At 43.2% G+C, this 10,218-nt stretch overlaps 1 protein-coding gene across 3 annotated transcripts in view; it reads left to right on the top strand.

Moving 5' to 3' along the window:
- LOC138957895 (uncharacterized) overlaps positions 1 to 2,332 on the top strand; it is a 35,372-nt gene extending 33,040 nt beyond the window's left edge. For all 3 annotated transcript variants that reach the window (XM_070328930.1, XM_070328929.1, XM_070328928.1), the window contains exons 6-7: positions 503 to 852; positions 1,072 to 2,332. In XM_070328930.1, coding sequence (XP_070185031.1) covers positions 503 to 852; positions 1,072 to 1,445 — 724 coding nt within the window. In that variant the 3' untranslated portion in view covers positions 1,446 to 2,332. The remainder of the gene's footprint in view (positions 1 to 502; positions 853 to 1,071) is intronic.
- Positions 2,333 to 10,218: the final 7,886 nt, after the last annotated feature.

The following is a 10,218-nucleotide window of genomic DNA, read 5'->3' as shown; positions in this document are numbered from 1 at the left end:
TGCAGGACGAAGACTTGGTTGGTTATTATTGTTTATCTTCAGCAGTTAATGCTATTCGAGACCGAGGACGAAGATTTGTGAGCTTGGTCAAAAAGGGAAACTTGTGATGTGTACTTGTACCACTCAAAATAGTGTAAGGGCCACTTTGAGAATTGTCCACTGCAAATAAGCAAATAATTCAAAAGAGATCATGTTTTTAAAAACATTTCATTTCAATCATTCACCCAAACGTACGAAAGATTCGAATTCATACAGACGTCTTTGTATACATAAAATGTTCTGGCAAAGATGGCATTTTCAGGACCTAATTAAGCCAAGCATACTGACAATAAAAACAACTACATATAAGTATGTGCAGTTGTACTACATGTACTAATAACATGTTTTGTCATGTCTGCATACCAATATGTGTAGTTAGATAACTCAAAAAGCAAGTCGCCGAAAATTACTAAATGGGAAGTAAAGATGCACTTATCAATCTTGCCATTGTTTAAATGTGCAGAAACTTCGGGACTGTGTGTGCCTTGATGAAACATCGCGTGCAAGAACTTAATGTCTGGGCGGCCTCAATCTACCATAAATGCATACCATCGGATATGACGAAGGAAGCTTTGACAGAAGCACTGAGAACAACGCCACGCATAACTGGAGAGGTTTCCTCTTCTGGTCACATGAGCCACCAAGATGACGTTTACAAGTACAAGGCAAACCCTATCTCACCACCCCCTTGTGAAGGCCCACTCACAATCAGCATCATTCACGACAAAGATGAGGGTCATAGCGGAAAGGCTACTTACGACTGCTATGAGTGCGGAGAAAAAGTGGCATCAACCCTGCGTGAGTTACATGTCGGTAAGAACGCTTTAAAAGTTTCTCCTTGTCTTTGCGTGTGGGCTCGTCATAACCCCATTGTGAATGTGCATGAAGCTATACGTACATGCTGGTTTTTGTTCATACCAGCAATTTAACCTTACTTTCATACATTAATTTCTCTTGCCAGATAACCTGTAAATTGTTTTACCTATACACAGTATTATGATATCTCATTTCTGTTTGTTTGTTGACTCACAGAGGAAAGCGGTGTAACACTGAACTATCGGAAAGTGTTTGTGTTGACGGCTGGACACGCATTGCACGAAGGAAACGGGGACTCCTCGGACGGTGCCAGTGGGACATCAGCGTCTGGTTTCCTGCAGGGTCTGACGCGTACTGGTATTCCAGCGAGGGTGCTGACGGAAGGAGCTACAAAGGAGGAAAAAAAAGAAGTGGCCACTATGACGGGGCCTGACCAAGTGGTCGTGGCGGAATGCAGAATGGTCAGCGGCCTTGAAAGACCAGTGGTGGTCTGGGTGCAGGGGGACCTGACATCTAAAGACGAACACGACGGCAGGTTACATGCAATCTCGCGCTGTACGTCCCAGCTTATCTGGGTCAGACGTCGTTAACAAGAACGATCTAATCAAACTGTGTGTTGCAATGGGACAGATTGTTAATTGAGGGGAAACAACTTGTCCACAATCTGTTCAATGTCGTTTCCTTCTCACTGAAGGTGTGGTTGAATTCGAGTACCCATTGATGCTATCACAAACAGTGAACTATGTCGACGATTATGAAAACAAGATCAATGCAACACAGAAATTGTTTGAGTTTGATTTAAAGCACCTGCGAACCTATCAAAGAAAATAGGTTTATGCAAATTACGTCTAATGTGTTGGCATGCTTTGTCGACACTAGCTCGATCCGTCTTGGTTTACGCGTTTCTGCTAACCATGTTTTAGTAGTCTAAACGAAGACTGATCCCAGGTTTTCAGTGTCAATCTTTTTTCTTTTTTTTTCAGGCAGACACATTGACTTAATGAAATATGAAACTGATTATTTTATAACCATACCTCGCATAAACACGAAAGAACAAGTCGCGTAAGGCGAAAATACAACATTTAGTCAAGCTCAGTCGAACTCACAGAATGAAACTGAACGCATTGCATTTTTTCCGCAAGACCGTACACTCGTAGCATCGTCTGTCCACCGCTCGTGGCAAAGGCAGTGAAATTAACAATCCAGAAAAGCGCGGTAGCGGTTGCGCTGAGGAGGATAGCATGCTTTTCTATATCTCTATTCTTTTTAACTCTCTGAATGTGTTTTTAATCCAAACATATCATATCTATATGTTTTTGGAATCAGGAACAGACAAGGAATAAGATGAAATTGTTTTTAAATCGATTTCGGAAATTTAATTTTAATCATAATTTTTATATTTTTAATTTTCAGAGCTTGTTTTTAATCCAAATATAACATATTTATATGTTTTTGGAATCAGAAAATGATGAAGAATACGATAAACGTAATTTTGGATCGTTTTATAAAAAAATCATTTTAATTACAATTTTCAGATTTTTAATGACCAAAGTCATTAATTAATTTTTAAGCCTCCAAACTGAAATGCAATTCCAAAGTCCGGCCTTTGTCGAAGATTGCTTGGCCAAAATTTCGATCAATTTGATTGACAAATGAGGGTGTGACAGTGCCGCCTCAACTTTTACAAAATGCCGGATATGACGTCATCAAAGACATTTATCGAAAAAATGAAAACCATGTCTGGGGATATCATACCCAGAAACTCTCATGTAAAATTTCATAAAGATCGGTCCAGTAGCTCTACACACACACACGCACAGACAGACAGACACTCACACACACACACACACACATACATACACCACGACCCTCGTCTCGATTCCCCCTCTATGTTAAAACATTTAGTCAAAACTTGACTAAATGTAAAAACGAATTGAAAAGCCAAAGCCCGAGGTCATATTGCCCTAGAAGCATTCTAGTCGGCCAATGCTTTGAAAAAAGATATCCGGTGACAATATGAAATGTAACGAGGTTAAATGGGTGACTTTAAATTCGTTTTTAGAGTGCACTAAATTCGAAGTGATAAACTTTAACACATTGGCCAACAAATCACAAAACACGTTCAAAGACAAAATAATTTTGTTGGCTCGAACAGGGATTTTACTCGAAAAATAATCACGCACAGCAATCTGCAATATCTTTAGTATAATTCGTTTGATAAGATTAAAGTAACTTTAGTTACCTCTCTCTCTCTCTCTCTCTCTCTCTCTCTCTCTCTCTCTCTCTCTCTCTCTCTCTCTCTCTCTCTCTCTCTCTCTCTCTCTCTCTCTCGCAGACAACAAACTGTACTAACAAACGCCTCGGCGTCGAGCATGCAAGAAGTAAAATACGGTGTACCACAAGGATCGGTTTTAGGACCCCTCCTCTTCTCTATATACATTAATGACCTCCCCCTATATATTCAAAATGTATGTGAACTTTTTGCAGATGACACCACAATTCACTCCAGCAACACAAATTTAACTCGCTTATCAGAATCACTTCAAAGAAGTTTAAACCAGTTGACAGCGTGGACTGAACTAAACCATATGTCTCTTAACCCAAAGAAAACCAAATATATGGTCATAACAACAAGACAAAAACGCCAGAATATTTATTCAGCTGGTCCTGCTTTAATGATAGATGGTGAAATAGTGGAAAAAGTTGACCATCACAAACTGCTGGGTGTTAATATCGATAACAACTTGTCTTGGTCAACCCACATAGAGCAACTTAGTAAAGTGGTGTCAAAGAAAGTGTACCTCTTATCTAGAATTAAACACTTCCTGAACTGCCACACCAGAAAATTATTCTTCATTGCTCATATTCAATCTGTTATTGATTACGCATCCACTCTATGGGACTCAGCAAGTGAAAATTCCTTAAAACCACTTAGCAGATTACATAAAAGAGCGCTAAAAGTAGTATTACTAAAGCACACTACCCTCACAGAGTTAGACTACATACATTTAGGGATCTTACCTCTAAAGTCAAGACTGCTTTTTAACAAAGGAATCTTTATGCATAAAATTATATCCGAAACTTTACCCCAAACCATTTGTTCAAAGTTCTCTTTGAAGAATTCACACCACCTTATGAAATTTAACACTCCTCTTCCTAGGATAGACTTATTTAAGTCTAGTCTAGTTTATTCAGGTGGCCGTCTCTGGAACGCACTTCCGAATGCCTTACGGAAAGCTACCAGCACAGATTCTTTCAAAAACAAATATATATCCCATTTAATGAAAATAGTATATTCTTGATTGTTATGTCCTTTGAGACACAGTCACTCACTTTTGATTTATTGTTTTGTTTATGAAATTATGATGTTCTGCATAATATCCATTGTCTTGCAGAGTTGATGTACTATTGCATAGTATTCTTACTCTAATTGACTTGTAAATTTTTGCTTTGCACCTTGTCATGAACATGTATAAACTACAATGTTTCTTATAATGCACGTATGTACATAAACTTATACTGTTTTACTAATTATGTAAGTATTGTAGTAGTAGTAGTAGTAGTTTTTATAGTAGATGTAGTCCCTCTTTAGGGCGAGGGACAGATGCAAAAAACAGGCATGGGAATTGTCCGCCGAATGGCGGATTTCCGCCAAATTTTTTTTTTGTTCCGCCGAAAATGCAAAAGTGTCCGCCGAAAAAATAAAGGGGGGAGGCACACAAAAAAAGCACCGGTTACTTTGGCCTTTGCGCAAAAGCCCGCGAAAACTTTCCGTACTTTGTTCACGCACTGCTACCGCCCGCCTCAGTTATTGAACTATTATGTTTGAAAGTAAACCAGATTGCACAGATTGTGTTACAAGTTACATTTTCCTGTTTGTCTCAACAGATAAAAATTTTTTCAAATTTAAACCATATAATACATGTAATTGTAAGCAAAATTTGGTACATTTTTGTACTAAAAACTCTGATTCTAAAAACAGAATTTAATGGCAAACTTGGAGCTCAGATGACACCAGATTGCACCATCTGGGTTCTTTAGAGAAAAAAAATTTCCGGGGGGGCATGCCCCCGGACCCCCCTAGTAAGGCTAGGCGCTTCGCGCCGTCGACTTGACGCTTCGCGTCTTCAGTTATAAATTTTCCGCCTTTTTTACAATTTTCAATTCCCATGCCTGAAAAAAGTATACCAATGCTTATTCTGTTACCCTCGTAAAATAAAGAATTGTCATTGTCATTGTCATTGTCTCTCTGGGGCGGGGACGTAGCTCAGTTGGTAGCGCGCTGGCTTTGTAGCTAGTTGGTCGCTATCAGCGTGGGTTCGATCCCCACGTTCGGCGAGAGATTTATTTCTCGTAGTCAACTTTGTGCAGACTCTCTTCGGTGTCCGAACACCCCTGTGTGCACACATGCGCACGAAAAAGATCCCAGGTTTACAGCGAAAGTCTCAGGGCTTGGAAAACACGAAGACCCGCATGCATCATCTCTCGTCTCTGATTATCATGATCGTATTTCGATACTTTGACGAGACAAACCCAATGCTGGTGTGTCGAAGAAGACAGTCACAGCGGGCCTGTTCGAATCGAAGTATCACACCATATCTTCAGCGTATTACCAATACCTGTCCCAATATAGACCAGTTAGAGGACGTTAAACCCTAATAGTCAGTCTCTCTCTCTCTCTCTCTCTCTCTCTCTCTCTCTCTCTCTCTCGCTCTCTCTCTCTCTCTCTCTCTCTCTCATACACACACACTAACACAGTCTTACATGCACGCATGAATGCACACACATACACACAATCCAGCACAACTATGTCTTAACGCTCCAACGAACAAATTGCAGTGGTATGAATAAGCCTACCATATGTGTGATACCGCGTGGCACAGACACAGAATGATAGACACACACCCATTCCTCCATCGAATCGGTAGAAATGTTAAATATTTTTTCAGACAAATTTGCTAGCAATTGATATATTTTTATCCTTATCCACCTTTCAGTTTGTGCTTGATCTAGATTTACATAATTAACATTTGCGTGAATGCAGCGTCAAGTAATCAAGTTTTCTAGTACAAATAAACAACTGTTTATATCCTGGAATTGTTTCAGAAAGAAGGTGTATGGGAAGGTTGCCTAATATGGATCACGTTTTGTTTCATGCTGATTACTAGCTTCAAAAACAAGAAAGGTATGTTGTTGGAACGTTTCAATCAATCAATCAAGATAAAGCTTATATAGCGCGTATTCCGTGGGTACAGTTCTAAGCGCTTGTCGACGAGTTGTCAACACAGGACTAACAAAGAAACTAACATCTACAGACGGAAACAAACCCTATCACACACTAGCAAACCCTGATAAACATACAACAAACAACTGTTTAACAACAATGTACACATCAATAGCTAGGTCCAAACAAAATAATATCAAACACAAAGAAAACACCTCTCACAGAGCACAGCACAAGAATGTCTTTTGGGGCACAACACATCACTGTCGAACATGAAAGTCGCAGCCAGCTACGGGAAGAACTGAGTCTTCAACCTACTCTTGAACGCGTCAAGAGAGGGGCTCTGGCGAAGCTCAAGCGGCAGGGAGTTCCAGACGGAGGGGCCCGCGGAGGGAAATGCACGCTGACCAGCAAATGCGAGTTTCGAGCGAGGGATGTGAAGGCGGAGTGGGTCAGCAGCAGAACGAAGTGGACGGTCGGAGGGCTGGGTGTACAGGTCCAGGGAGGATTGAAGGTACTCGGGAGCAGAGTCGTTGAGACACTTGTAGACCAGAGTGGACAGTTTGTAGGAGATTCGGGTGTTGACAGGGAGCCAGTGCAAGGAGCGAAGTAGGGGGGTGATGTGGTCTCGCTTCGTCTTCCTCAACGTCAGCCTGGCCGCAGCGTTCTGGACTCGTTGTAGGCCATGAATGGATGAGGCGGGGAGGCCAGCCAGAAGGGAGTTGCAGTAGTCCAGACGACTGAAGATGAGGGAGACAACCAGCTTGACACAGGCGTCGTGGGTGAGGTAGCGACGGATGGAGGCGATGCGTCGTAGGTGGAAAAAGCAGGTCTTGATGATGAAGGAGATGTGTGTCTGCATGGAGAGAGTGGAGTCGAGAAAGACGCCAAGGCTCTTGACAGCAGGGGAGAATGGAACAGTCGCGTCATCCAGCTGGAGGTCGGTCACAGTGAGGGAAGCAATCTTCTGTCGTGTTCCAACGAGAAGGGCCTCCGTCTTCTCACTGTTCAGCTTCAACTTGTTCTCAGTCATCCAGTTCTTGATGTCAGTGAAACAACTGGAGATGGATCCCAGGAGATGGTCAACGTCCTCCGGCTTGGCGCTGTTCTGGAGCTGCGTGTCATCGGCAAAGGAGTTGTAGTTCAAGCCGTGGCGTTCGATGACCAGGGAGAGGGGTTGGGTGTACAGGGTGAAAAGGACAGGGCCGAGGACAGACCCTTGTGGGACGCCGAAGCGGACAGGGACAGGCTGAGAAGAGAACGAATCAGTGGTGACAGTCTGAGAGCGGTTCTGGAGGTAATTCCGGAACTAAGAGAGGGCGGTGTCGTGAATGCCGAACGTGGAACTGAGGCGATCGACGAGTAGCTGATGGTCGATCGTGTCGAAGGCCGCGGAAAGGTCCAGCAGCACAAGAGCAGAGACGAGACCGCTATCTGTTGCGTTCAGGAGGTCCGTGGTGATTCGCAGGAGCGCCGTCTCGGTGCTGTGGTGAGGGTGGTACGCTGACTGGTACACTGGCATCAGCGAGTTCCGAGACAGGTGGGCGCTCAACTGCTCCAGGATGATACGCTCCAGAAGCTTGGAGAGGAAGGGCAGGTTGGACACAGGACGGTAGTTCTTCAACTCGTTGACGTCAAGGCCGGGCTTCTTGATGAGTGGGCGGACAACGGCAGACTTGAAGCAGTCGGGAACGACGCCTGTGGCCAGGGAGATGTTGAAAATATCTGTGATAGACGGCAGGAGCTTGTCCAGACACTTGGTGAAGAGGAAGCCTGTCAGGGGGTCTAGCTTGCAGGTCTTGATGGCCGTCTTGGTGATGAGTCGCTTGACGTTGTTTTGAGTGACAGGCTGAAAGCACGTGAGGGGGGAGCCGGAGAAGGAGGGTGAGGGTGGGGACGGGACAAAGGGCTGCTGATCGAGTGTTCTCCGAAGCTTGTCAATCTTGGCCTTGAAGAACTTCGAGAATAACTCCGGGATATCTTGTGGTGGGTGAGCAGTGGGTAAGGGGGCAGCGGGGGAGGAGCCCAGGAGAGAGGTAATCGAACTTGCCACGGAACATGTCATATTCCACGCGGCGTTTATAATGCCGTACTTGAGATATGAAAGAAACTGTCGTTTAAAAAAAATGTTGTGAACGTAACATTTTGTTTTGGCAATAATTAAACGTTCCAACAACATACCTTCTTGGTTTTTTTAATTCTGAATTTTGGAACGTTGGCAGTCTATTTTGTTTTGGATTTTTGATAACTAGCATGTTTTCTTGCAAGCAACTCCTTGAATTTGGTTTGTGGGAGCTACGGTTGGCCTAAATATGAAAAACAAATCCTAATGGTTATATCTCTACAAAGAAAAAGCTGAACTAGAGAAACACGTAAACGCTCCTGACGTAGTCATATTCATTAATCTGTTCATGATCTTCATGAAAGCCATCTTAATGTTGCACTAACTGCAATAGTCCATATTCGTAAATCGCGCGGGAGGAGAGCGCGAGAGTAGCTTCCCTTGAAAGGGAGAACACACATGGCGTGTTTTTGCTTTCACAGTGCTGTGTAGACTGTGACATTTTTGAGGTTATAAAATGCCGAGACAGAAAAGATGTGCATGGGGAGTGTGCAATATGGACACTAGGTATCCCGAACGGTGTGTGGGAATCGAATTTTTTTCCATTCGTGAAGCCTGGAAAGTTTAATTAATTATCACTACGATAAGTGTCAGCGCTGGGTCACAGCTTGCTACAGGTAGAATGTTTATGTTGGTACTTCCTGACAAGAAACCAGGATTCTGCAGCTGAACATTGCGTCGTCGTGGGTTTTCTGGGGTGCGTATCGCTAGCGCTACGTGTCATTTGTGCTACGTGTCGTTTGTCCTACGTGTCATTTGTGCTACGTGCCGCTATCGCTACGTTGATTAGTGCTACCATAGACCTATATTAGATATATAGGTCCCTGGTGCTACAAATAATTTGTCTATGAGTCGCTATCATTCGTTCATTATCACTACGTGTCGACAGCACTACATCTTTTAGCGCTACGTGTCATTATCGCTACGTGACAATACCACTACTTACTGACGACTTTCTCTAGTCTTTCTCATTTTTTCTCGCGCTCCCACTCCTTCTGGTTTGTGTGTGTATATGTATGTCTGTGTATGTGTGTGCTTGTGTGTGTCTGTTTCAGTGTGTGTGTCTCTCTCTCTATCTCTCTCTCTCTCTTGCTTACTCGCTCGCTCACTCACTCTGTCTCTCTGCCCCTCTCTTTCTCTCTCTCTCTCTCTCTCTCTCTCTCTCTCTCTCTCTCTCTCTCTCTCTCTCTCTCTGAAGGAATATTTTGTTTTTCCTTTCACTTTGCCAGAGATTTGTAATTTTTGGAAGAAAGTCTCTGCATGATTTTCAGTTGTTTCTTTCGGATTTTGATCTTTTTAGAAAAAAGGGCTTTGTTTTTGACAAATTGTAAGACAGTGTTATTGCATATATTTTTAAATACAAATATTGACACAAGGTATAACCGAGGATATTAGTGAAACCTTTTCTTCTCTCCCAAATTCTTTTATGAAATTAGAGGGGGAGAGAGATCCGGGGGGGGGGGGGGGGGGGGGGGGATTGACAGACAGATATACAGAGAAAGAGCGAGAAAGCGGAAGAGAGAGACAGTTAACAGAGAGAGAGAAAGAGAGAGAGGGATGGAGGGTGGTTTTTATTTCATGGTTGGTTGGTTTTAGTTCTTAATGCACTGTTTTTGACAATAGTTTTCATTCGGTAAAAGGCAAATTCAATTACCGCTCTCCCTCTCTCTCTCTCTCTCTGTCTCTCTCTCTCTTCATTACACACACACACACACACACACACACACACACACACACACACACACACACACACACACACACACACACACGCACAAACGCATACGTACACACAGTATCGTACACACAAACTCACACACAGAAAAACATCCGTGGATGTATATACGGTATCATGCGAGAGAGAGAGGGGGGGGAGAGGGGGGAGGGGGAAAGAGCGAGCGAGAAAGAAAGAGCGAGAGAAGACAGATGGGGAGAGAGAGGGGGAGGTGATAATGGCATGTGTGAATTGTGGCAATAGTAATACGTGCCGATAGCACCACTGTTTTGTCAATTTGTGTCG

The sequence above is a fragment of the Littorina saxatilis genome, unplaced genomic scaffold (genome assembly GCF_037325665.1).
Source record: "Littorina saxatilis isolate snail1 unplaced genomic scaffold, US_GU_Lsax_2.0 scaffold_846, whole genome shotgun sequence".
Taxonomy (NCBI): domain Eukaryota; kingdom Metazoa; phylum Mollusca; class Gastropoda; order Littorinimorpha; family Littorinidae; genus Littorina; species Littorina saxatilis.
The sequence above is the reverse complement of the archived record's forward strand: the minus strand, read 5'-3'. Positions and strand labels throughout refer to the sequence as shown.